At 34.1% G+C, this 27,551-nt stretch overlaps 2 protein-coding genes across 4 annotated transcripts; one reads left to right on the plus strand and one right to left on the minus strand.

Annotated features, from left to right (window-relative positions):
* Window positions 1-426: 426 nt before the first annotated feature.
* Window positions 427-4,062, plus strand: LOC115952208 (peptidyl-prolyl cis-trans isomerase CYP18-2). Of its 2 annotated transcripts, none has more exons than XM_031069287.1 (6): window positions 427-634; window positions 875-970; window positions 1,066-1,127; window positions 1,779-1,912; window positions 2,465-2,549; window positions 3,785-4,062. In XM_031069287.1, exons 1-6 carry the CDS (start codon window positions 563-565, stop codon window positions 3,828-3,830), a joined length of 495 nt encoding a protein of 164 aa, XP_030925147.1. In that variant the 5' UTR covers window positions 427-562; the 3' UTR covers window positions 3,831-4,062. The 2 variants fall into 2 exon arrangements, with proteins under 2 accessions (XP_030925147.1, XP_030925148.1); XM_031069288.1 differs by having other exon boundaries at window positions 1,779-1,870.
* Window positions 4,063-8,852: 4,790 nt separating this feature from the next.
* On the minus strand, window positions 8,853-23,444 carry LOC115952631 (probable UDP-N-acetylglucosamine--peptide N-acetylglucosaminyltransferase SPINDLY). 2 transcript variants are annotated; one of them, XM_031069808.1, is made up of 18 exons: window positions 23,065-23,444; window positions 22,213-22,651; window positions 20,930-21,091; window positions 20,664-20,839; window positions 20,428-20,503; window positions 19,206-19,334; window positions 18,952-19,071; window positions 18,745-18,813; window positions 18,581-18,662; window positions 17,654-17,748; window positions 15,552-15,616; window positions 14,178-14,376; window positions 13,136-13,330; window positions 12,522-12,616; window positions 12,278-12,413; window positions 11,931-12,148; window positions 10,167-10,294; window positions 8,853-9,653 (listed from the first exon to the last, which is right to left on the minus strand). In XM_031069808.1, exons 2-18 carry the CDS (start codon window positions 22,621-22,623, stop codon window positions 9,226-9,228), a joined length of 2,784 nt encoding a protein of 927 aa, XP_030925668.1. In that variant the 5' UTR covers window positions 22,624-22,651; window positions 23,065-23,444; the 3' UTR covers window positions 8,853-9,225. The 2 variants fall into 2 exon arrangements, with proteins under 2 accessions (XP_030925668.1, XP_030925669.1); XM_031069809.1 differs by lacking the exon at window positions 23,065-23,444 and having other exon boundaries at window positions 22,199-22,287.
* Window positions 23,445-27,551: the final 4,107 nt, after the last annotated feature.

The following is a 27,551-nucleotide window of genomic DNA, read 5'->3' on the forward strand; positions in this document are numbered from 1 at the left end:
ACCTTCATTTGTCAAATCCATCTAAGTTTTTTTTTAAGAAAGAAAGATGGGTTAATTAAATAGTCAAAGGTGGAGTATTCTCACAAATGCACCACACAAAAAAAGAAAAAAGATGTGATAATTGATGTTATTTAAAAAAGTAACTAGTGAAAACAAAATAATTAATAAGACACAAGCCATACAGCAATCTATTATTATTATTTTTAAAGCAAATGTAGAGATTAAATCAACACACAACATATAAAATCAAAGGATGGGATCATTATTATCTATTATTTTTAGTCACCAAAGGGAAAAAAAAATGGAATATTAAAAAATTACATTGGCCTTTACTCAAAAAAAAAAAAAAAAAAAAATTACATTGGCTCTTGTATGCAAATATTTAAAACTGACCCAAAATTGAGCCCATTTAAGAAAGCCCACAAAACGCAGTATTTAGAAATTGGCTTCAGAGTTCAGACCCTGCAATTCATACCTTCGCCTGAGCTGAGACCAAGAACTCGAGCTCTTGAATTCACTCTTAACACTTCACTCTCTCTCTCTCTCTCTCTCTCTCTCAAAGATGTGGGCCAGTGCGGAAGGAGGGCCTCCAGAGGTGACACTGGAAACCTCCATGGGTTCTTTCACCGTTGAGGTACTTTCCTTTCTTTTTTAATTACCTTCTGTTTGGTTGCTCAGAAAGCTATAGAAAATCAAACAAATTAATAAATTGGGTGTTTTTTTTTTATTATTATCAATGTTACTCTATTTTGGTTGTTAATGTTTGAATGTGAAATAAACTAGCTCAAACAGTCATACAAATACAAGTGTTATTAGGTTTCAAACTTCAATTTTTATTTTTTATTTTTTATAATTTGTCGTGTAAAAAACACAGCTATACTACAAGCACACACCGAGAACTTGCAGGAACTTCATTGAACTCTCTCGCAGAAACTACTACGACAACGTTAAATTCCATAGAATCATCAAGGTCTCTCTCTCTTGTAAAATTGTTCTTGTATTGTACTTTTTGTTTTGTTGAGGAATGTAAATGTTTACATAGATATTGGTTCAATTTTGGAGTAGGATTTTATGGTGCAAGGTGGGGATCCCACTGGAACAGGAAGAGGTGGAGAATCCATATATGGGTAAATTTTAATTTTAAATTTTTTTGGGTATTTCTATCTTTTATGACAAATTTGTTTCTGGAAAATTATTCTCCAAGTTAGCTTAGTATGTAGTAAAACGATAACAATCAAGCCTTAGTCCCAAAACTATTGGGTTGGCTATGGATCTAAACATACTAATCAGGGTCAGCCGCGCACTATATATAGTGGCAAGCAAGCGACTAAATTTTATGCTGACCGTCAACTTACCACAACTCTACTCCTTTTTTTGGGGTTTGGGACTGAACGTGAACAAAATATATGACACTGGGTATAGACACAGGCAGAGTTAGCTTTAATATGTGATAGTGTATTTTAAATCCCTTTGCACTATCCACTTATCAAATTTGTTCCATGATTGTTTAGACCATAGTTTGATTCCAATACTGCTTAATTACAATGGATCACTAAAAACTGTGAATGAATACCATATTATGTTTTTGATATATGTATGACTTATGAGGGATTTTTTGTATGTGGATTTCATTGATCATTGTACTCTTCACCATGATTATAATGGTCTCTAGTGTATGTCCTGTACACATTGTCTTTTTTCTTCTATAAATTACATTATTTATCCACAAAAAAAAAAAGAGGGGTTTCTTGTATGACTTGTTCTGTGATGCTTTGCAGTTCAAAGTTTGATGATGAGATTAAGCCAGAGTTGAAGCACACTGGGGCGGGTATTTTGTCCATGGCAAATGCTGGTCCAAATACAAATGGAAGTCAGTTCTTCATAACCCTGGCTCCATGTCCATCACTGGATGGTAGTGATATTATCCTTCCCTGTCACAACTTGCATGTGTTTGATCATTCTCTTTGAAAATTTGTTCAACCTTTTTTTCCCATGTGATTGGTATAGGTGGTACTGTATTACTGCTATGATTAAGTTGCAGAATAACCATGCTTGAACTGCTAACATAAAATGTAAAGCTTCAACACTTATTCAAGAATGAACCCCTCAATTCCTTGAAGTTATTACACCTTTATTTGGGACTTTTCTTTTTTGTTTTGAAATGTCTTTAAGCTGTTAGTTTTTTTTATTCCTTCATTCAAGGCCAAAATAAATGCCAAATTACTACTTAGCCACAAAAGGGCTACTTTAGGATACTATATCATCTTTTGAGCAGTTAATATTTCTGACATTTATTATCTTTCATACCGTATGATGTGTTTTGGGTTGCCTCAAAAATAAATTTTTTATTAATGAGTGTTTAATATTGAAAATGGTAAGCATGGTTGTTCCTTTCTTTGTCTGATACATTGAAACTTTTTTTCATGTGCTCATAATGCTGAACTGATGTATCCGTACTGTCCAGGAAAACATACCATATTTGGAAGAGTTTGTAGGGGAATGGAGATAATCAAAAGACTTGGCAGTGTCCAAACTGATAATAATGATAGGTATGTTTTCCTTAGAAATATCCCTGATCTATAAGTGCCTTGATTTAGAACATGGGCTACATCAGCTTGCTGTATTGTTATTTAGATATGAATTTTATATACATATTAGATGCTTCCTAACTGTTTCTAGAGAATAAAACTTGAATATTGACAATCATCTAAGCATGCCACTGTTCTGAAACCCAATAATGTGGCCTCCTCACCCTGAATAATCCAAAAACTGAGTGCAGCTAGACTAACCTTGTGTTGCTTGTGAAAGCTGAAAAGTGAAAACTAAGAGAATAATATGGTGTTATGTTGGTCCCTCTTGAAAAATGAAACTTATCTATAAGAAATTCTAATATTATTGATAAACTATCAATTGTCCCAAAAGCTACAATTAATGGGAAAAGTGAACTTAATTACTTAACTGTTATTGTAACACTTTCTCACATCCAAACTCCTCAATAAGAGGGCTCAACACATGGAAATTTTTAATTTTTATCAGTTATCATCTATCTTTAATCTTCCCAATGTTCTGTTGGGTTTCTGTAAGTTCATATCAACTAATAATCCAATTGCCAAGAAGATTGAAACAGGTCTTTGCTTGAAAAGACAAACAAAAAAGTAGTATATAATTATTGTGGGAAGATAGCTTGGTGAGGTTGTGATCCTTTCAAATTGTTAGGTCACAAAGTTAGCAAACTTTAAAATAATAAGCAAAATAGGCAATGATTAGAAAAAGTGCTATAGGCAGGACCCTTCATGATTCCATTTCCTACTGCTTCTATGAATACATTGCTGAATGATAAAACTGAGACACCTATTAAAAAAAATTAAAAAATGATAAAACTGAGACACTAGTTCTCAAAATTTTCAGTGAAAATGTAACTGCTCTATTAGAGAGAACTAATTATAAGCTACAGAATCAAGCAGGATGCTGGAACAATATTGGTTATATCTACACTTTTAGTACATTTAGTGACTAAAAGGGACCTACTAATAGGTTTAGTCAATCATTTCTAGTTCAAATATCTTCAGTCTGCAGAAGTGACAATCACTATATCACAATTTGGCAACACAAATTCCTAGCTTTGATATATCATATCCTGGCTAGATTTACAAAGTAATGCAATTAAGGCATATAGATTATAGGTTCCACCCAGATTTACTGTGTTGTAACTTTTTTCTGGTGATTGAGCTCTTCTGTACACTTTTAAAGACTTAACTTCTTGTGATACATGCTGTGTTTACAGACCCATCCATGATGTGAAGATACTACGGACATCGGTCAAAGATTAATATCGAGTTGCTGTTACTGAGGCACATGTTTCAGGTTCCAAAATGGTCAAGACTCAAGTGGTGGGTTTCTTGAATATCTTGTATCATTCAGAAATGTGATAAAACATTGTATTTGGAATGCTTTCATAGAATAGTAGGGCAGAAAGTTTTGAAATTTTTTAAGTAGGAAAGTATCTGCCTGGATTCAGGGTTTTTTTTTTTTGTTTTAATTTTAATTAAGTGTTCTCAAATATTTGATCTTTGGCCAAGACCTTGCAAGATGCAACTTAACTAACATCTCATGGTATTCCTAAACGTCCAATGTTTAAATCTTCCTTTCCCCAACCACGAGTAATTAAAAAATATTTGAGCTTTGGTTTACTTCAAATGGCTCCCTAACATAAGAATTCTATAAAACTTTAGCCAAAGGCCAAAGTCTTATGCTTATTGTTTCAAATTTCCATGCCTTTTTGTTCGCCCAATCAGAGTTTTCACATTGAGGAAAAAACCTTCCTTTTTGTTTTAGAGGAGTAGCTAGAGTGACACACGAACATTAAGAAAAGTAATGATAGTCACACTCTTTATAACACACACTGTTACATGAATTGAAATTAAAACATGGGTAATACACCAAGGAAGAGGGAGGGCTTAGCGGTGATTCTTCTTCCTCAAAGAGAGAGAGAGAGTGTTCGAGTTGAACACTGTTTGTTTGTTTAGACACCTAAAGCCAGATTGTTTAACCTAATAAATTAACCAAGTGATTACTTAGATTAATTATTCAGATCTAAGTTGAATAACAATAAATCATATCATGTAAAGATGCAGAAAAGTAAATAACACACGATTCATGACCTAGAAAAACCGATGAAACGAACCATTTTAAGGTAAAAACCTGAAGATGATTTAATTTAGTTATCCTCAAGGTAAACACATCTACTATAAGAGAATTGAAATTTTTACAATCAGATTTAACCCTAAATCTATTGCTACATCATATAGTAACTTACTAATATGATCACGTGCAAACTTCAAATTCACGAACTCCTTCTCTTCTTGGATTTACACCAACACAAGCACCCTTACTTGTGACTTTGAGATCCCACTCAAAGGTTTAGCAACACAAACTCTCTAGTTCGTGACTCCAGGACCACCCTTGCAGTTGTTGATCTTCTTGTTGCAACTTCAAATCTATCGGATCTAATAATATAAGAATAATTTTTGGTAATGACTTTGAAAGAGGAAGGCACAATACCTTTTAGATCTCACAAGAGCACCTCCAAGGTCTCTCAAAAGCTTTGAAAACGTAGTTAGGGTTTTCATTTATATACTAGAAGTGTTTTACTTGAAACCCAAAACGTTTAACCAAAGTTTGGGCTAAAATAAAATTTTGCAGAAATTTCATGTTTGCGATTTTCAATCGGTCGGATCTAATTTTTAATCAGTCAGATTTCATTGAATTTGAATTCTTCTTTCTACAGCTTGTATGTTCTTGTGTTCTGACTTGTAACACCTTAAGTATTGTCTAATGAACTCTATATAGTCTAAGATCTATACCTAGACAAGTTTGTGCTCATAGTTTGCCAATTGTTCTAAACTTTTAGAACCTAACAAACACTCTTCATATTCGAATTCAAAAGCAAAATCTCACTTCTTTCTCTAACCAATAGCTTTATAGTTTAAAGTTACTTCCTATTCTTAAAGCGAGTAGCTTTGGCTTCAATTCATAATGGGCACAAAATGTGAGGGGGTTAAGAATCTTTTTATCACTTGTAATGGTTCATGCCCAATTATAACATTGTCCACAAAAAGCTCCTCGCTTTAAGAATAAGAAGTAACTTTAAACAATAAAGATATTGGTTATTCCAAGTTTTATATGAATTAAAGCCAAAGCTCCTTGCTTTAAGAATAAGAAGTAACTTTAAACTATAAAGCTATTGGTTATTCCAAGTTTTATATGAATGATGTATGTATAAAGAAAAGGAAAAAGAAAAGAAAAATGGTAAAAAAGAGCAGGATTAGTGGGCCAGATGGAATGGGCCATAAAAATGATGGATTAGTAGAATCTAATCCCAAAAAAAAAATAGTGACCGTTGGAAAAAAAAAGGGTATGTGGTGTCAAATAAATTGATTCAACCATTTGAAACAAAGAAAGAAACAACACTCAGTTTTTTTGAATTAGAGAGAGAGAGAGAAGTGAAATTTTGCTTTTGAATGTGAATCTGAAGAGTGTTCAACTCAAATGCTCGCTCTCTCTCTCTGAGGAAGAAGAGTCACCGCCAAGCCCTCTCTCTTCCCTAGTGTATTATAAGGTAACCCTAACCTTAACCCTAATTCATACCCATGTAATTTATGCAAATGACCAATTATCAAATTCATTTTAAATATCCCAGGATGTTACTTCCATTCATTCCAGCTTGTGAAAGTAAACGTTTTGAACCCATTTGATGCGATGGGAGTTTTTGTAAAGGCAAGTAAGATTAACATCAGCTATGGAAATAAGGACTGACTCCTGCTAGTATCGCAGCCTAATGGTAGATCATAACTAGAGCCAATTAACAATTTGCCATGGATTAGAAACCCATTATTGATATTGAAATAGACTTATAAGAGCATCAAATGATACGATACACCGATATACTCTAAGCACCTTTCTCTTCATTACGTTGGTTGAATTAATAGAATAAATTTAGTAACCTCTTGTTTTATGCTAGCTACAGCACAAAGCAAACTAAAATTACTATTAAAAAAAAAGGTAAATAAACTTTTCCCTACACAAATAGGTCACTTATCACCAAAGTTAAGAAACTTAAATTAAACTTAACCTCAAATGTGTACCAAACTCAACAATTATACTTAAATTGAAAAAATAACAGTTTCACAACTAACAACTCTTAACTCCATAATTGGTTTAGCACAAAATATCAAGTGGTTTCATTCAATAATAAAATATAATCAAAGCATACCCAATCCAAAATATATACCCAACTTCAAGACCATACCCAAATTGGGAAAAAATAAAAATAAAAATAAGGATAACAAAAGAGAAAAAATATTACAACAAATCTGAGGTGGCAATTTATTATTGATGGGTAAAGCAATGAAAATAATATGCACAAATTAGAACCAATAATAACGTACTACTTAAGATTTGTTGTGAAATTATTAAGAATAAAGTATGGACCGAAATAGACCAAATGAGAATAAGCGGACCGAAATGGACCAAGATGGACCAAATGAACTGATGTGAATCGATTGGACCAAAATGAACCTAATGGACCTAAGTGGACCGAATTGAACTGAAATATACCAAATGGACTGAGGTAGACCAAATTGGACCAGGTGGACTGATGTGGATCTAATTGAAGGACCGAATGGATCAAGGTGGACTGAAATGCTACGCTGATATGGTTCAACAAGTGTAATAACAATTAATGCTCAGGTGTATATTATATATAATATAATTCATAGGCTTACATAGAAACCTAATAAATTTGAATTGCTGTTTTTTTTTTTTTTTTTTTTTGGTAAAGAGAAAAAATGTGTAGGAGAGGAGGATGTCAACCCCTACATGCTCAGGGAATGTAAACCAAATTAATATATGATTAAAGTATAATTGAAATGACACTTGGCATGAAATTAAAGTGCATTTAAAATGTGGAACACAAAATTAATGGGCAATTAATACAATTTTTTATTTTATACAAGATATAAACTTTACTCTAGTCTAATCTAAGTATATATGTGTGTGAATCTCTCTTCTAAAGACTTGAACCCCAGCTCTTACCCTCCACACCCCACAAGCATTTATACTCTTGAAGCCACAAACACTTGTACTTTTGGAGTGATCATCACACCAAAGGTGTACAGTGAACACAAAATTAAAATGCAATTAAAAATTAATTTTAATTCTTAATTTGACTTTCTTCTATCTTCTACCTTTTTTATATTATATTTGCAACAATATCTACCACCGCACACCTTAGTGCGATAGTCACTTCACGAGTATAAATGTTTGTGAAGTGTGAGGGGTAAGGACCAGGTTTAAGCCTTCAAGAGAGAACTTCACACACATATACACTTAGCCTCCGTTTGGGAAGGATGTTTTGCCTGTTTCCCAGTGGAAGTGTTTTTTCTGTGGATCTCGTGCACTGTTCACAAGTACCATATTCAACAACTTTTTCTTTAAAACTGGGTCTTACAACATTATTCATACATTTAAAAATTATTTTACTACCGTGTTTTCAGTAATAAGCGATATCCAAGTAGACCCTTAGATTAAACTAGAATAAAAATTCTATCTTGTATCAACAAGGAGATTATAAAAAATAAAAATAAAATAAAAATAAAAATCTAAAGGTGGCAAACAATAAACCCTCCACTGGCAATAAATACTTCAGCAGGTACCACCAGCTAGTGTGGCTTAGTGGTTGCCCCCTTCTTGATGGCTGTGCCAGGCACGGGTTCGAGTCCTCATACCCCATAGGTGTGGGGTTTGGACTTTGGTTTCTAAAAAAAAACAAAGTGCAATGGGTGGAGTCCAAGTCGCGGGCACCATTATGTGCTGGTGGTACTCACAGGCGATGTATCTGTGGGGTGTGGTCACTGTGATATCACACGTGAGCCACCCTTTTTGGTTTCTCAAAAAAAAAAAAAAAAATACTTCAGCAGGTCGCATGCTAACTCGGTGCACTATCGTCCATTTGTCCTTGGTAGAAGTTTGTCCATTGTCGTTTAAATTTGTAAATTAATATTACATTGAATTTAAATCAGTAATTTATTATTAATCAATAATTTCAACTTATTTGAAAATTTTTAAGTGAACTCTAGATAAGTTTTATCCTTTATTTTTTTACTTTGACCTTTTTGGCCATTGCAGTGCAAGCCATCTTTTTTGACATCACCATTTCCATCTAAATAATTAAACAATGTGAACCCAAAAGTTTGAAAGGACTTTACTCGTCCTCTAGGTGATCTGACCATCCATGTCAATTCATAATCAAATAAACAAGCCATACTAAAACCAAAAACAAACAAACAAACAAAAACAAAAGCAAAAGCAAAAGGTTTCCTTATAATTTACAAGCCACAACTAATTTCTATAATTCAGGTTAAAAAATTGCAATACAGCTAAGTATCAGCTAATATCATCATCACCTCTTTGCTTTCCTCTATATCCTATTTCTTGCACATAAAAAAATCAAATCTCTCGACTACCGCCCACATACTTTCCCGAAAAAAATGTGATCCTATGGAAAGGTGCCCCTTGGTTGCAACTCACAGTTACCACCCACCATCAATTTCAGCAGAAGCAGCCAACTATAAATATACACCACAGTAGCATAACCCCAACAAAGGTAATACACCACTGAATCCATCCAATCTTAAGCAAATTCCTTGGATAAAGATAAATTCAAGTTCAGCTCAGCTTGCCTGAGTTAATATTCTGATTCAATGGACCCCCATTTTCTTCACAAGTAGAGACATTAGGCATTGATGATGTAAGTGGACTATATCCATTACTCTTGATAGGCCCAGGAGGGCTTTCTCTTGAATTTGTAATCCTTGTTGGCTCTGAATTTTTAACATCCGGTTCTTCAGTAACCACAGGCTGTTGCATTTCTATGTGCCGTGAAGATGGCACATCGCCTTTGCAGTACCTCTGCCACATGTTTCGGTATGTTGACTCAAGGCTACGGATATAGTTTTCTCCATCACAGACGGGGGACTTAGACATACGGTCTCTGAGAGCCGCCCTCAAATCTGAGAGGGCTGTAACGTCAGAGGCCAACTGCAGTGCCAATTGGACATATTCGTCTTCATTTTTGGCAACCAGATGTCCCAAACCTACAGAGCATCAGCCAGAAGTCCACTTTAATTAGGATGTTTGGGAAAAAAAATTCTTAAATAAATACACTACCACTGCTAGTGCAATAAAAAAAGGCTGAAAATCTGAACCACAGAGCCGGCCCGTTATTTTTTTGTATTAGTCCCATTTGGTATTACCTGGTCTGAGATGCACTATTAAATTATTGTTATTAAAGAGTTGAATTGTTGACACATACATTTTAAGGCTTGGAGTTACCAAATTTTTATCTTTAAAGGATATGCGTCTACATTAACAGAATGCAAACAGAGAGTTGCATCTTCTTGGTGCTCTCTTACCTAATCACGGATGTCTAAAGCATGGAAGATATATACTTCCTTCATAGTCATACACAAGATACAAAATATGGCCCTGTTTATCTTTTTCAACAAATCATGCACATAAAACAAATGCAAGTAGGCATATCACAGAAATTTAGGAGACACAAGATGGACATTAACCAAAAGGGAAAGGGAAAGGGAAATGGTTCTCACCAACTTTGCTGAGAAGACTCACGCCAACATTGTGAGCATGCACTGATCCAGCCATAGTAACACATGGGACTCCCATGTACAAAGACTCACATGTTGTGGTGGTTCCAGCATATGGAAACGTGTCCAGGCTACATAAAGAGAACATAAGTAAGAATCCCTATATAGTACGCATATGAGAAGCCAAAAGATACATGGTTTGTAGTCCAATTGGCAGCATGTTATACATGACAAACATTGAGAAAGGCTGAAAACACAATAACAAGAAAGGAACTTTAAGTGGACATTCTTGTCACTGATTTTCAACAAAATTGTTTTATCTGACATAGAAAACACGATAATTCCAATTCCAACAAGTATCACACAAAGAAGGAAGAACAATGAGCTACTTTTAGTCCTGTATAAAAGTAGGATGGGAGATCAAAAAAGAAATAAAAAATTTGTGTATTTACATTATATGCTAAATAAACTAGGGTAAGCATCTCTGAGATTGGTATGTACATTTTATGCTGAATAAACTCAGGCATTGGTGTGCAACCATAGAAAATGAGGACAGGTAATTGTGAAGGACACACTTCTTAAAATGAATGATATGGTACACTGAATTAAGAACTTTTGTCAGACTTTTGCACCTCACTCATTTGATTCATTAAATAATACATAAATATTTCAAGTAACTTTTTCTATTTTGTCACTTACATACACATCCAGTGGGTCTTGGACCTGACCTCACCCTCCACCAAGTTCTTATAGATGGAAGAGGTGCCATTTAAGCTAGTATTCATTTAGTATGAAAAAACTTTGGAGAAAACTTCCCTGTTAAAAAACTCATTGAGTATACAAGTCACAGCAGGTTTGTCACTTTGTCTAACATATTCCATCCTTTACATCCTTGCCCAATTCAGATACTTCACTTTTTATTTAATTGGTAAGTTACAATTGAACCAGAGGGTTTTGAACCCACGACCTAAAGGTATTTCACAAATTTTTAAGTAGTGTAATGTAAGAAGTTATGAGCTTATGTCACAAATCAATTGCATCAGAAAAAACTATCATACTGTTCAACTAAGAAACATATCATGCTATAGTTTCCTCTCAGATGCCAAGCATTAGACATTTTGTTCATAATAATCGGACAGGTGTTTTATGTTAGCTATTGGCCACAAATCACAACCCCCCTCTGGTGTTCAGGCACAAAATTATGTTTGTAATTGTATACACGATAAAGGAGGTAAGTAAAAAAGAACAAAGTAACTTAAAAACTCATAAGTGCAGCATTTTATAATGGTCAAACAGTGGTTTCTGAGGGCATAAGTCATAATGGGAGTGAACTAAAAATTCTAGAATTAAAAGTTGAAGCTATCGAATTCATTTCATTCAATGCTTTCTTTGCCTTCCCCTTGCTCTGAAAAGTTTCCATTTCAGATGTCCTAGTTTAAAAAAAAATAAAAATAAAAAAAGAGTCCTAGAAAGGCACCCTTGTCAAGTCCTAGTAGTTAATGAAAACTGCCACTAAAATAAAACAAATTAAATCCAATACAGCCCAAAAAAGGATAAAGAGCGAGGTCATGGGTTCAATACCATCTGGGTGGCATGAGTTGTATTTACCTTTTAAAATAATTTTTCTTTTTAACAAAAAAAGAACTATAATGATTATTAATAAAAGATATATTTATATAAACAAAAGTCCATAATATGTAGAAAATATCTGGCTTCTACAAATACAAAATGTAAACTTACTGGCTTAAGGAATGAAGATTGAATTACCTAATGTCCATAAGAGAATAGGCTTGCATATGATCATGGTTAAGAAGAATCAGTGGCAGAAGATCAACACGTAATGATTCTAAACCCAGTTGCTCCAATGTTGAAAGAAATCTCTCTCTTACACTATCACAACAAAAAGGTTTACATTTCACCACAAGGCGAGAATTTGGAACAGCACATAAAATCCTTGCCCAAACTTGCAACACCTTAGGGGTAATCTGATGAAGGACAAACAAATAGAAAGGAAGATAAAGAATAAAATCAAAGCATGTCAGAACATCAGTTGGACTTCAATAAATATACATTTTCAAGTAAATCAGTTAGTCTCATTCCAGTTTAACCAATACCTTAGCTAGATTATTAAAGCTACCAAATGTAATAAAGCCATTGGAAAGAGCAGGAGCTGGGCAGACTGGCCCAGCCTCAGGGGAAGGTGTATAACAAAGGAAGCATTCTGGTAATCGAACCAACTCTTCAACATGCCTGCCATTTATTAATAATATCATTTTAAGAGAAAAGTGGAATAATATACCTCAAAGATCAACTTTAGTGCATTAAGTTGTACATGGAAATGTGCAAACTAAGACTTACTTTTGCTTTGTATCAGGAGGATCTGCCAGTGAATCAGTGATTCTATAATCAATCGTAGGCAAGCCGGTTGTATTTGGGTAGCCAATCCAAGTCACCTACAAATTCAACAACAGTCGATTATTTATATGTATAAAGACCAGAATACCAAAGGATGCATACCATTGTTGCATATGCATAATATGTCATTCCACTTCAAAAAGACTCCAAATTTTGAACTTAAATATAAAGGACACAAGACCATGGACCATCAAAGTTTGCCATTCTCAAAGTGATGACAAATGAATAATTAGATTGCCAACAGTTTGAAGCAAACAATATGCAAAAAACCAAGCCAATCATTGCTTAATGCAAGTCTGTATGCTTGGAGTAGCATAATATTTTTTGGCAAGAGGCGTTGTATAATATTTAGGTTCAGAAGATAAAATAAATTAATAACTGGCTTTCCATAAGACAATAACAAGGTGTATCAATTTTGCAATACCCAGGTATTCTAAAATAATTCAATCATTTCATCTCCACAAAGACAATAACAAGAAAATTAATTATACCAAAAGCTTTGAAACTTATCCATTAGAAAAATTTAAATAGGAGAGGTACAATAGCCTCCAACATACCTGGATGGGTGCAGGTCGGCAAGCCATCATTCCCAACTTATTGTTAGCTGTATGACCAGTAAGTTCTACAAGGATGTCAACTTTATCTTCTCTCACCATGCTTGCCACCTTCTTTTCATCAATCCCGTATATATCCCTCCAAAGCCCACCCTTTTTTATGACTCTCTCTTTAAACCTATTAGTTTTTGCATCTGCCTGTAACATCATTTAAATAAAAAATGCTCTTTATGAGGAATGATAATGACTTGTGGAGACCAGCATGTGGTATATTACTGTAAAACTATAAATTAATTTAAGTGTAAAATTTGAAATTCTAGTAATTACTAATCAGATTTTAAAATAAAGAATTCAAAGAAAATGAAGGGCGTTTCACAGATAGAGGCAGTGATGCCAGAGACTTTGGTAGTGTTAAATACTTATATCATTGTAATGATGAAGGCTGCACTGATGGCAGTAGTGACAACTGCAGTAGAGATGGGGGTTGTGTAGTAGTTGTGGTGGTGAACTTCAGAGTGCCAACATCAATGTCGAGAAGCAATGGCAGTTATCTTAGAGGTAGCAGTAGTGCCTCTAGTAAAAATTAGATGAAGTTGTGATAATGCTAACAATGCCTGGTGGTTGTGATGGAGGCAATACTGGTCATTTTTAGAATGGCGTTAGAAATACAGGCAACAATAGCCACATGCAATAGCGGTCACTATAATGGTGACGGCGAAGACTGGCAATACTAGTGGCAGCAATAGCATTAATCAGGAACACACAATGAGCAATTGGTATTGGCATAGGTGAAGCCAGCAGTGGTACTTCTGTCTTTCCAAGGATCAAACCATAAATTTTGGGCAATATCATGGGCTTTCATAAAAATAATGAAGAAATGGTGCCACGAGTGAAGCAATTAACTTTTTTGAAATCCAAGCAATCAAACGTATAGAAACCAGATGAAGAGGAGACCAAAAAATAGATGTATGAAAATAGAAACAATTGCCACAGTTTGGCAAACAGTGTACCATCAATAATATGGTTGTATGTCAGAAGAAAATACCTTCACCACTGCTGAATAAACAACCACCTTGTACTTTTCATAGTTGTGATAGATGAGGGGAGCTTCTATAAAATATGATACAGAATGAGTGAAAAAATCAGGAGATACATATCCAATCACAAGCGGTCGTTCAAGATCCTTCTGGTTGTCCCACGATGTGTACTGTGGAAATAACCTCATGAAACGCTTACCCCACTCCCTGCATGTAGGATTCCAATTTAGATGAAAATTATCAAAGCTAGAAAATTTCCACTATATATAAACTTCCAACAATCTAGTATTAAACCCATGCAATTGAATGAGATGAGGGACCACCACTTGCAAACCAAATACAAACTGAATTTGTGTCAAAATCAATTTATATGAGATCCCTTATTCTAAATCAGGTGGTGGCACCCTCTAATGCCATTCACTGAGAAGTGTCCCTGACCTCCAACCGAGATTTTCATTTCGGGAAAATGATTAACAGATAAAACGGTTTCCATCTAGCAGCTTGCGGAGTAAATGTACTCAATAGAACTCAAAAACGATGCATTCAAGGTAGAAAAATTAAAAACTTAACCTTGCAGTCAAAATTGAAAACTAAGAAACAACTAACCTCACAATTTTCAAATCAGGCTTCTGGTTAAAACCCAATATTAGAAATATATATATATATATATATATATTCTAAAAAAGGTCAGTTTAGGTCTGTGAAAGTTAATAGTGAATACAGTGTGCTACTTGTCTTGACCCAAAAATTCTTGGCTTTTATGGCTCAGTAACACAATAAAATCTCCGTGCATGTCTCATAAAGCGCAAATTAAAATGAATATAAGTTGCTGCTTTAACATACGTGCATATGCTCACAGCAACATGTAATGACTTTCTAGAAATACAAAACCATTTAAAGAAAAATTATATGAATTCTAAAACAGGGCTGACAGATGAATCTCATGATTAGATTCTCAGCCAAAGGAGGGGGAGAAGGCCTCTCTACATAGGTTCATAATGAAAAACAACATTGGTCGCATCCAGTCATACAACCCTCTTAGAAAAGAATTTGTAAATGAAAAAACCATATGTTCCACTCCGTCAGGAGTCTGAGTATTATATTCTTTCCAAACAGTCCACATAAGATACAGTGGAACAGACATCCAAAGAGATGATGCTTCCCCCCCCCCCCCCCCCCCTACACACCAACACACACACACACACACACACACAAAACCAAAAAATTAGAAGTTACTCCCTAGGAAAATACAAGAACATTCCTGGTGATGCAGGAATAAAAATTCTTACTATGATCCTGTGAATAAATCATACATTTATAATAAATTAGTCATCCAAGAATGAAGAACAAATGCATGACAGTTGATTAGAGATAGCTGAAACCTGTGAGCCTCAAAAAGTTTATCATCATGTCCTTCATTTATGTAATTCTTCGCAAGCAATCGATTCTGCAAAAATGGTCAATCAACCACAGATAAGAACAATATGGTTAATCAAGGGGGCCCAACCGCCAAAAAAAGACAACTCTAGCAAAGAATCAATACACAGGCATGTGGCCCTTAGATAAAATTACCATCAACTGTGCAAGCCAATATGTTTAAAATTTTGAAAACATTCAGTGGTATATGAAGAAAAAAAATCATATTTTGAAACTGCCAGCTACAAAAAATCTTTTAACTTCCTGATTTAGTTACAGCATAAAACTTTTTTTTTTTGGATAAGTACTAGAATTTTATTGAAAATGAAAATGGATACACCATGTTCACTATGATGAACATAAAGAACCTTAGAAAATGCAATCAACTCAAACAGAAAATCTAAGGGAAATTTGGAAATCAAAAAATTGAAGTACAAATAGTAAAACCCCATGTCCAAGACCAATCAAACAAGGTATGGAGCAGCAAAGACTTCAATTGATCAATAGATCTTTCAATCTCCTCAACTATGCAACTGTTTCATTCCTTCCACACTAACCACATCACGCATGCTAACACCAAATTCCATACATTTGAGGAAAGTTTGCCAAACCAATTCACCAACCAAAAAGAAGGGATGCTACCTTAGTCAGCAACACCCAATGGATCCCAAAAATCATAATCACACCATAAGGCATAAGTAAACTCACAACGAATCAAAAGTTGAGTTACAACATTAACACTCTATTTGGGAGGAGGGAAAGGAATAGAATAAAAAGAATTATTTTGGAATATTAGGTTCCATTTTCTTGTTTGGGAGTTTTAATGGAGGAATAGAAAGACAACTCCCTCATTTGGTTGTTTGGGAGTTTAAGTAGGAGGGAATGGAATGGTAGATGAGACACTCATAACCTCCCTATTCCCTCGAGACCTCAAAATTATATTCCCCCTGGGAGGAATCAGGGGGTATGGAATTAACTTTAATGAAATTTTCACTAAAACTCCCAAAATACTCATATACATTCAAACATTTATTAAAAATAGGGGTATAATAATAATGTTGTTATAAAATGATTCTCTTCCATTATTTCTAATGTTACTCCCAAACAAAGTTACTTATATTTCATTCCTTTCCATTCTTTTAGTCCAAACAAGATTGGTTAATTCCGTTCCATTCCATTCCATTCTTTTCCTTTCCTTTCCTTTCCTTTAATACATTCTATTCCTTTATGAACTCCTAAATGAAGTGTAAGGGATGAGGAAAAGTGTAACAGTATTTGTTTGGTACAAGTGACAAACGCAAGACAAGCATAAGGTAGTAACTCAAATAAATTAGGTAGTAGCTCTGACAATAAGTCGCTAAGCCTAGTTAAATAAATCCACATCTCCATCGGTGCAATTACATTTGAATGCCAGTTATCCTCCCAAAATAATCATATCACTGTGGCACATTAAAATAGTTCCGTTCCAAATTTTGTGTGCCCAAAAGCACATCAAGTCTCCCAAGACTCCCACCCCCCCAAACAAAACAACCCAAGAAAAAAAAGGAAAGCCCAACACTGCATTTAACATTCCAAATAAAATTATGGGCACGCTGAAAGATCATTCAAGGCTGTCAACGGTTTTCTAGAAGTAACACAAACATTTCACACCAATTATAGTTATGCATAAAACACTATATTACACTTTTTGACAATGAATTAATCAAAATTGTAAACATTTTGGATGATAGGATGCCAAATGTTATGTTGTGGTAATTGTCAATCCAATATTTATTGTAATTTCTTCTATACTGAAAATTACAGTTCTTTATTTATTGAATCAGAGTGCTCTGGGACCAAAACATTTTAACAGTAATCATCTAGCCCATTATCCACATTGAGCCCCATTCGGTATTTCATAACACACATCAAGCTCAATTCCAGATATGATATTACTATTCTGAAAGGCAATTAAAACTGCAATGGAACAAAACACTCAAAACAATACTTTTTATGTGATGAAAAAGTTTGAAAGAAACTTAACAAGCATCTAAGATGTGCAGGAGTTAATTTGCATGAGTGACAATACCTGGCCTGCATTTCGAGAGTCAGGATCTATCTTAAGGCATTGCTCATAAGCATCAATAGCAAGAGTTATATTGCCAGCATCTCTATAGAGAACCCCTACAAAGGACACAAAGGAACAAATTTATAACAGAAGCAAATAGAAAAGAAATTCTATCGCAGAAAGATAAGAGATAATATAAGCAAAAAAAGAAAAAAAAACTGCCCTGAAAAAAGAAGAAGAAAGGTATTAATCAACTACACCAAATAATTCAAAACTCCAAAATACCATATGTCACCATGATAAGACTAGGTACCCCACTTTACATTACAATATTTAGAAAATCCTATATGACCCTGGTTTTTTAAATTCATTCTGCATGGCATCAGCCTTGTCCCCAAATTGATCTTTATGCACACTTAGATTCAGGGGAGACGTTTTTGTGAATTCACAATTAGCTTGTAAGCAGCTCTTGGGTCAATCCCCAACTGGAATTCTTGCCCTCAGATTCTCCAGCGTTTTGTAAGCACCCATCCCTTCAATTATACCTTATTAACTACTTAAATATAGATAGACCAGAAAATGCTTGACGATAAATGCCCATACCCAGTGTTGGTCCAGCCAAAATATTACAGTCGGGTTTAGATAGGCAGACCAGATTTTCTTATTTCCTTGCCAAAGGTGATTCTTATAATGTAGTCAATTAAGTTGAAAAAGAATTCCCGTACCCAAAGATATACTGTCAAAGTAATCTACAGTTCATCGACCTAAATAAGTCATTTCTTGCAGCAACCTAATACTGAAAGCATTTCCAACATGAACTAACTTAAACTGAACTAACACACTTTGACATCATAGGAAAATCAATTTTACCAAATCATGCACATAATCCAATGAGTTAAGGACCAAAGGATTTCAGAAATAAAACATTCAGGCAGACAACAGACTAACCCAAGTTATTATATGCCTCTGCGTATGTGGGATTTGCAATGATAGCTTTCTCTATCAAATTCGCAGCGGCATCCATTTTACCCTGCCAATAATGCGGGTAGTTGACTGTGTTAGACCATGGGCATTTCACATATCAATCATCAGGAAGAAATTCAAAACCATACCTGGACAGTGAAAACAACACCAAGATTGTTCAATGATTGGGAGAAGTTCGGTTTGATTGACAAAGCCAACTGCAAATGATCATAAATAACGAGAACAATGTTGAGGATGTTGATGATGGTAAAGACATGCACTCCACACATGAAGAGGGGAGTAAAAAAAACAATAAGAAAAAGAAGTGGTGTCTTGCACAAGTGTTGAAAAATTACTTGATAACACTCTACAGCTTTATCAAGGTTGTCTCGATCTTTATATATCACTCCCAGATTGTTGCATGCCTCCGCACAATGGGGATTGAAATGGATGGCAAGTTCGTAGAAAACAATAGCCTTCAAAAGTAGACACTAATTATAGAATCTCAAGTTTTCCAACTACAGCAATCAATATAACTGGAAAATAAAATTTTAAAAGGATGAACTTGAGTTTTGGAGAGAGAAATAGATTACCCCCAAGAATCACTTACCATGTCAAACTCAAGCATTTCACCATAAGCAACCGCTAAATTATACATAGCATCAGCATAATGCCAATTATAATACAAAGCCTTTTTGTAATATGCCACACCTTGATTGATGTCACCCTCCAATTTAACCTGAAAAATGCCAAATCCAATATCAAACATGGAACAATTGAACAGTTGCTAATAAAAGAAAACAGAATCCACAAACAAAAATCAGGGGACAGAGAACCTGTTAGGATATCAAGCTAACACAAAAGAAAACAAAAACCTATAAACAAAAATCAGTGGAAGGACTACATACTAGGATATTTAGCCAACATATAATGGTAAAAGAATAACACAATCATAGATATGGCAACCATTGCAAGTGCATGATTATCACATTTACTGTTATGATTCAAGTAAAATAGGACAACCAAGTTTCTTCAGGAAAAAGGCAAAGGCTAGTGATCAAAGTGCAAGATGCAAAGTAAAAGTGATGAATTTTAAAAGGACTTTGTCATGAAAGAGGTTGCAGAGTCTCTCCTTTAAGTTGCTGATCTCTTTCAATAGTGACAGATAATTGCAAATGGAATTAAGCCACAACTTATACTGCAATTCTTCTGAGACATTCTAAGCCATGAAGAAGAAATATTATCCATTTCTAGATTCACAACATTAAGAGTGACATACAGTCTTTTCCCTCGTATGTCTAGATAACTCTGTATTTAGTTTTTTTAGGGTACACAAGGTTACAATCTATTCTGAATTCCAACCAACTTCAAGAATGTTATGTCCCTTGGCCCAAAGTTAAAAATGGGATTTTGTCAGCCAATCAACAACCATAAACCACGCCAGCATAAGCAGATATTAACAATGGTAAAAAAAAAAAAAAAAAAAAGCAAGTTAACCCTTGGGGTTGGTAGTTTTTAAGATGGTATCAAAACCCTGTTTATCTAAAAGGTCCTTGGTTTAAGTCTTGGTACCACCCAGTTTATCGGTTTCTTCTTTTCTGTATAAGCAAGGCCTATGGTTGGTTCAGGATTGTTGGACAGGCCTATAGGGAGGATGAGTCCTAGTGTATCTGTGAACTCAATATACTTTCTTGACACAATTTCTGACAGCTTAAACTTTGAGGGCCGGTGGTTACCAACACGGTACACAAAATGCAAATTCAGATGTAGTTACAAGAAGTAAATGTTCAGGAAATAAAAAAGTAAATGAAAACAAATGGATGAGAAGTCACCTTTGTTCCTAAATCTGTCAGGGCTATTGCCATATTATTCTTTGCAATCTCAAAGTTGGGTGATACAGCTAGACACCTGACACAGCAAGGCATTTAAGCACACATAGCATCAGCAGTGGTAAAACCATGAAAAGAAAATTACAGAAATCACATTCGAGGTCCAGCTCAGATCTAAAAAGATTAATTAAAAAAAAAAGGACTTTGAAGGCCCAACAGACAGCGTACTGGCAGATTACCTCTCATAACAAGCAATAGAGGACTCCAAGTCATTACGATTTTTGTATATGACTCCCAAGTTGCAATATGCTTCAGCATACATAGGTCTCTCCAATACAGCCTTCTCATAGCAGTTAAGGGCCAAGTCGAATTGCATCATCTCAGAATAGACAACACCAAGATTATAATATGCAGGCTGCATGTATCAAAGTGTATAAGACTATAAATTTGCGTGCATACCAAAAAGAAAGGCAGACAGCAACAGAAAGTGTGTTAATAAAATTACAGCATAGTGTGGATCTATTTTGAGTGCTTCATAATACTTCTGAATTCCCTCCTGAACGCTCCCAGCAAGCTTAAAGCCAGTTCCAATATCTGTTAAGACAATGGCTAGGCATTCTGCAGCTGGTTTGTATGCAGGGTCTGCTCTCAGAGCTTTCTGATACGACTGTAAATCAAATTGATCAAGTCTTAGCAACAAGATTCAGTAAATGGCTCTAGTATAAAATTGTAATTAATTACTCGATGCAATATGTAGATCAAGTTCAAATTAAAGTGATTATCGATACTTTCTTTTCTTCTTTTAATAGGTAAAAACTTAACAACCCATGCACCTGTACATGATTGAACCCATAAACTTACCCTCCTCCCTTTACCTATGGGGCCATAATCAACGACTGCTAATAAGGCATGCACAATATGTTGCAGGAATAGCTGATAAATGGTCAAGTTAGGTCAAGCTGATGATGAATTGAGCTCAGCTAGAATCATGATACCTAAAACCAAACTCAGCCATAGCCCTAATTATTCAGCCCAAGTTTGGCCCCCTAATATGTAACAGGCATCAAGCAGACTCCGAACACCAAATTAAACTACTCATGAAATTTTTTTCTTCACTCTAATGAAGTGGAAGATTAATAGTCAGGACCTACGGACCAAGGACCAGTCTCAGGTAGACAGTTTCTAAGGGGGGTAGGCCTCCTAAAAGGTGACGGAGGCATGCAAAGGTTTCCTCGGGCCAGACGGAGATTGGCCCTCAAGTGCAAAGGCAGAAGGGAGCTTGACTGCAAGACCCACTCATCAAGCAAAAGAAAGGTCACATAGTTAAAATGTTATCAAATTATAGGTCTACTTTGGAGTAGGCTGGGCCTCAACATCTATGCTAAATCTACCAGTTTAGTATAAATTTTAGCTCACCTGGCAGCACATAGGACAATAGCCAAATAAGAAAATATGTATTGATATGAATTCTTCCAAGTACTTTTCCTTTCACATTTCAGATATTCATCCTCCTTTGTTTCTGATAAGTAAATTCATACTTTCAGACAAAAGCTTTCGATATCTACTAGACTAGTAGAAAACAGAATTCTTGTTGATGCGAAACTCAAAAAGGAACACCATAAATCTTGTACTGCACACGTTAATCGAGTGCCAAGTAGCAAGAGGCCCACGAAATTAAAGATTTTTTTAATTGTGAAATCAACTACTGATTAATCCAAATTTTAAAAAAGTTAAAGTCTTTCTTTTGCCATGATAGAAATAGAAGTGACTTAACTGTCATGAGCATACCTCAGCAGCCTCCACTAGGCAACCCTCCTCTTTGTACAAAATACCACAATAAGTGAGGGCACAAGCATTCTCTGGCTCCAATCTGATGGCCTCAGCAAAGCTTTCGAACGCAAGCTTTGTCATATTCTGCATCTGCAAGCATATCCCTTTACCAATGTGAGCTTCCACATTACTACTATCCTTCTCCAATACACTCTCATAAAGAGCAAGGGCATCGACAAACTTGTTCCTCGAGCGGAGAATGTTAGCATAAGCAATGGCATCTTTCCCTTCAAACCTCTTGTGCAGCGGAACAACCCCCACAAGAGAGCCGCTAGTACTAGGAGACGACTGTGACCCATTCAAGAAACCATTATCTCTAACCGGGTCACCCTCTCTCCCATTCCCAACCACTTTTTCTGGCCACGCCATCCTAGCACCCCCCTACAACCTCAATTCCCTGAACCAAAAAACCATCATATACAATTCAAACCACATACACAAAAGTTGCCAGCTAGTACATTCAACTTATTAAATAAAATCAAAGTTCCAAACTTTCAAAACACTAAGTTCAATTGAAAAATCAATTCAGTTCAATCAACAAACAACATTACCAGCATAACAAGAAATAATCACCCAAAAAAAAAAAAAAAAACCCCAAAAGCTGAAACCCTAAGCTGATATAGCATGATCACAGTAGCTACTCTCTAACAAAGACTGATCACAAATAATATAATATATCAAAAAACCAAAAACCCTAGTGAACAAACTGGCATTAAAGAAAGCAAGATAGTACATTTATGAAAGATTATGGATTCAAAAGAGAGAGAGTGAGAAATTGCTCAAAAAGATTAGGGATTTGGCGGCGCTTACAGTGAAGGTCGATGAGTCTGTTTCGAGTACTAGAAGCACATAGTAAAGAGCTAAAGTTCTTTTCTTTTTTGGGCTCAGAGAGAGAGAGAGTTAGAGAGAGAAAGAGAAAGAGAGAGAGAGAGAGAGAGCCAGAAAGACCCTCTCTCCGACAGAGTGATTTCGATGTCTCCTAAAACCCCAGAGGCAAAGAATAGAGAGAGAGAGAGTCCAATGGTTCGGTCCGTTAATTACAATAACAAAGTAAAACAATAAACAACAACGTTTGGAATATAAGAAAGGGCAAAGTAGAAGAAGGGGTGGTTTGGATTGGTTTTTTTTTGTTAATGTTTTTTTAACCCTGTTGGTCGTCGGTATTTGCTGTTAATACCACTCAAAGCTCATGGCGTTCATTATTGTCATTTGTCGGTAGCACTCGTTGTTGTTAAAAAATAACGCTGACCTGCCTAGCTATCGTGCTCCTGCAAAAGGCTCACTCCACCAATTTTGAACTAAGGATCACAGCTTTCAACACACACCATCACAGTCTAGTTTCATTTTCAAAAATATTTTTGATGCCCATTTTATAATTACATTTTTTTATGCGTTTTTTTATTTTGTATATATTTACAAAAATATATATAATAAAATAAAAATACTCTTTTAGCAAGCAAAAAAAAAAAAAATTATGTACATATGTATGAACACTTTTTTTGTGGATATAAATATAGAATTTAAGATATTAAGTTCAATGTATTAGCCTGTATAGAAAACCATCTAATTTTCTTATATTTGACAGTAATCTGAGTTGGAAAATTATTTATTGACTTTCCTTATTTAGTTTTGAGTGAGATAAAGTTATTTTCCTTATTTAGTTTAGTGTGAGATATTGCTGTTTTCCATAAAATTTTAGTGGAAAACAATTTTATCTCCAAGTTAAATATGGAAAGTTAAAAGATAATTTTTCTTTGACTTTTTTTTTTTTTTTTTGCTTACCTTCAATACTTTTTTAATTGGAATCTCCTTTTGTTTTAATGAGAAACTGTCACATCATCCACTAATTAAATAAAATGCGGAGATTAAAATCCACTACCACTTGTCATTATATATTTACAATAAAAGGATATATCCAATTAAAAATGTACTAAAGGTAAGCCAAACAATTTTTTTTTAATATACTAACAAATATAGTATGTAGAAAACTATATTCATATAAAGTTTTTCTCATTGAAACAAACTAAGCATCAATACAAAGTTACAAACTATAAATTATTTGGGATGTTTTAAGTGAGGTATACGTATTGGTTTAGAAAAAATTCTTAGATACTTCCTAAACACGAATAAATTGTACTTCCTCCTCTCATATTCATGGTAAACCCTATCATGAATTTAATGAGTAAACCTCATCATAAATATGAGAGGAGATAGTATAATTCTTCGTGTAGTACCTAAAAATTACTCATGGTTTAATAGCTGGTATTGTATATATCAAATTATTACAATTAGTATTGTATGGTACTCACAACTTTAATAATTTTATCCCATCTATTTGTCATATGTATCATCTTTATTGTATTACGTTGGTTTCATACATAAAAAAAGTATTCTCCAATGGAGGACTTTTTTTCCAAATATATTTTGTTTAAATATTAAGTTATGTAATCAAAACCATAGATATCTAAAATATTTATATAGAAGAACAAAGATTTTTAAAGCTAATATATATTAAGATTTTAGGTTAAAACAATCTAAACCTAAGCCTCCTTTTAGTGGGTCATAAACCCTAAGCATATGTCTAGATGGACGGAAAGTAGAGGGGAGCACCTCCCCTTTACTCTTCCTCTATTTCTCCAACCACCTCCCCTCTATTCTCTCTCTCTCTCCTTCTCTCCATCTCCCTCTCTCCCTCTTTTCCCATCCAAGGACCAAACATTTGGTAAAGGTTTAAATCACAAAAGTCTTGTGTATAACTTGAATTAAGTGTCCGTTTGGGAGGGTGTTTTAAAATTCAATTTTCCGAAGCAAAGCTTTTTTAAAATTCTATTTTGGTAGGTACAAAATTTTCAAACAATTAATTTTAAAAAGTTAAATAATAAATATACAAACGGCTACTAAATCATATTATTATTGTTAAAGAAAATGAGAGATGATGAACCTTGTGCAAACGATGGTATTGTGGCATCTAATCTATAACAAAAAAACGTTTGACTTTTTTCATAATATTCTTACATTCAATTTTTTTAAGGCCTCATAAGTCTACACATTAGTACTCTAATATTTCTTTTAATTGAGATTAACTTGTATTCTATATTTAAACATAAACAGAATTTAGTTACAAAATTGGTTTTAGCTTAAGATTACAACCTTACTCAATATTTTTTTATTGGAGGTGAATTTTAACAAATCTACCATTAGATTACATTTTCTTCTTATATTCTCCATGCTTGCAAAATTTCTATAAAATTAAATATCAATAGCTATGTCATCAATAAATTATTTAAATTGCAAATTTTTGTAGTTTAAAATTATGCATAAAATATAATCTTATAAATTATATAGTAAATAATATCTGATTGACACAAAATTTGACGTGTATATTAAAAGTGTAAAGAGCGTATAATCCAATGGTTAGAATTTTAAAATATGTAGTAATGTTAATAATATTGAATAAGATTGTAGTTTTAGGTTACAACCAATTTTAATTTTGTAGCTAAACTTTGTACTTTAAACATTCTATTAGAATCTTTCATATTTTATTTTTTAAAATGGTAAAATAGATAATTTCATATACAAACATAATCATAATAAGTACATATTAATAATTACTATAATTAACAATTTTAATATACAGAATAAAATTTTAAAAAATATTTTATTAAATTTTAGAAGACGGATTCTAACTAGAATCTAGCACTAAACTAAAAAGAGATGTTTGTTTTTTTTTTTTTTGGTAAATAAAGAGATGTTTGTTCTGTACTTTGAAATGAAATAATATAATCAAATAATGAAGTAAAGCTCTTTTTGGGCATGTGGAAGAGCTGACTTGGACCCTTTCCTCACGCGTTTGACAACAATTGCAATGCTTCTAGCCGAAGGCACGAAACACTACTTTTTAGACTTTAGAATGCGTCATTCCCCGAAATTCAACTTAGGTGCGGTCATGGATAGAATAACAAAATTTTAATATGAATTATTCTTTTCAAAAAAAATTATTTAATTTAATAGATACATAATTCCAACATATAAAGAATTTTACTGTGGTTGTCGAAAACAAACACTTTGAAGGTAGTGACTCAGTAGATGACTTGCACAATTAATTTATAAGAATAGAAGGGTAAGAATTCCACAATGGGAGATCTAAACAACTTATTGAAAAATGATAAGGAACAAAAAGGTTGTTATTAATATAAGAATTGCTTTCCTGAGGTACAAAGGGTTGTGAATTGAAAGTTAAAAACTCTTAAACTTATTATGCTATTACAATTTTTCTTTCTTTCTTGTTCTTCTCTAAGTCTTATCTCTCATTTTTTATGAACCTCATTTCCTGTTGCACCTCCCCTCCTTTATCGGCAATTTCCCCCTTCCCTCTTTCCCCAGTTGTCATGTTTCTAGTTGGATTTGGGGGATACATGTTCCACCACCCATCAATTCTGCCATTCTTTCATCATGAAAGAGGGTGTTTTCATTGTTTAGGCCAGTCAATCAATAGTTAATGTGGAAGAGATTAGGTGAAAACATCTCATTAATGCGGAGGTGACTACCCCAGTGGTTCTTATCTCTTCATGGCCTTTTCTGAGGTGAGCTTGATGGAAGGTAGCATCTCAATCCAGAAGGGAACTAGTCACTCGTGGTTCCTTGCATATCTGATATGGGAAATGTTTTGCTTATTACCTCGGTAGTGGAGCTTTGGTAATGGTAGTTGATCCAAACCTCCACAGGATCTGCTCCATGGAGTTATCTTTCATTCCACAACCCTCTTTAATTATATCCGCACCTTTGGGTTGAACCTATCTTTTAAGAAATGATTTGTTGGGCCTTTAGCTAGCTCACAGCTTGAGCTCAGGTTCATCCCCCCACATTTACCAATTGAGCTAAATTTAACCCACAAAATAAATATATATCTATTAATGATTTATTGTTTATACTTTGTATATATATATATATATATATATACACTTCTATTCTTTTTGTTTTTGATTTGTAACACTAGATATTATTCCAACAAGGATGGGGCATTTGAATTTTGAACCATACATATCTCCAATAGAAAAATCAAGAAGTGTAAGTTGAGCTAAAATTTTATTGATGAATTCTAAATATAAATTTATCATGATTGTGTGTGTATTTTTAATAGTTGTATGCAATATTTTATTTAAAAAATATTTGAAAATTGTGTTATGCTAACAAAGCCTCCAACTTATGCATAAAGTTCTTCTCAAAAAAAAAAAAAAAAAAAAACTCATGCAAAAAGTTTTTAAAAATTTATTCACTGAAATATATTCATTGAAATA

The sequence above is a fragment of the Quercus lobata genome, chromosome 7 (genome assembly GCF_001633185.2).
Source record: "Quercus lobata isolate SW786 chromosome 7, ValleyOak3.0 Primary Assembly, whole genome shotgun sequence".
In the NCBI taxonomy this organism is placed as follows: domain Eukaryota; kingdom Viridiplantae; phylum Streptophyta; class Magnoliopsida; order Fagales; family Fagaceae; genus Quercus; species Quercus lobata.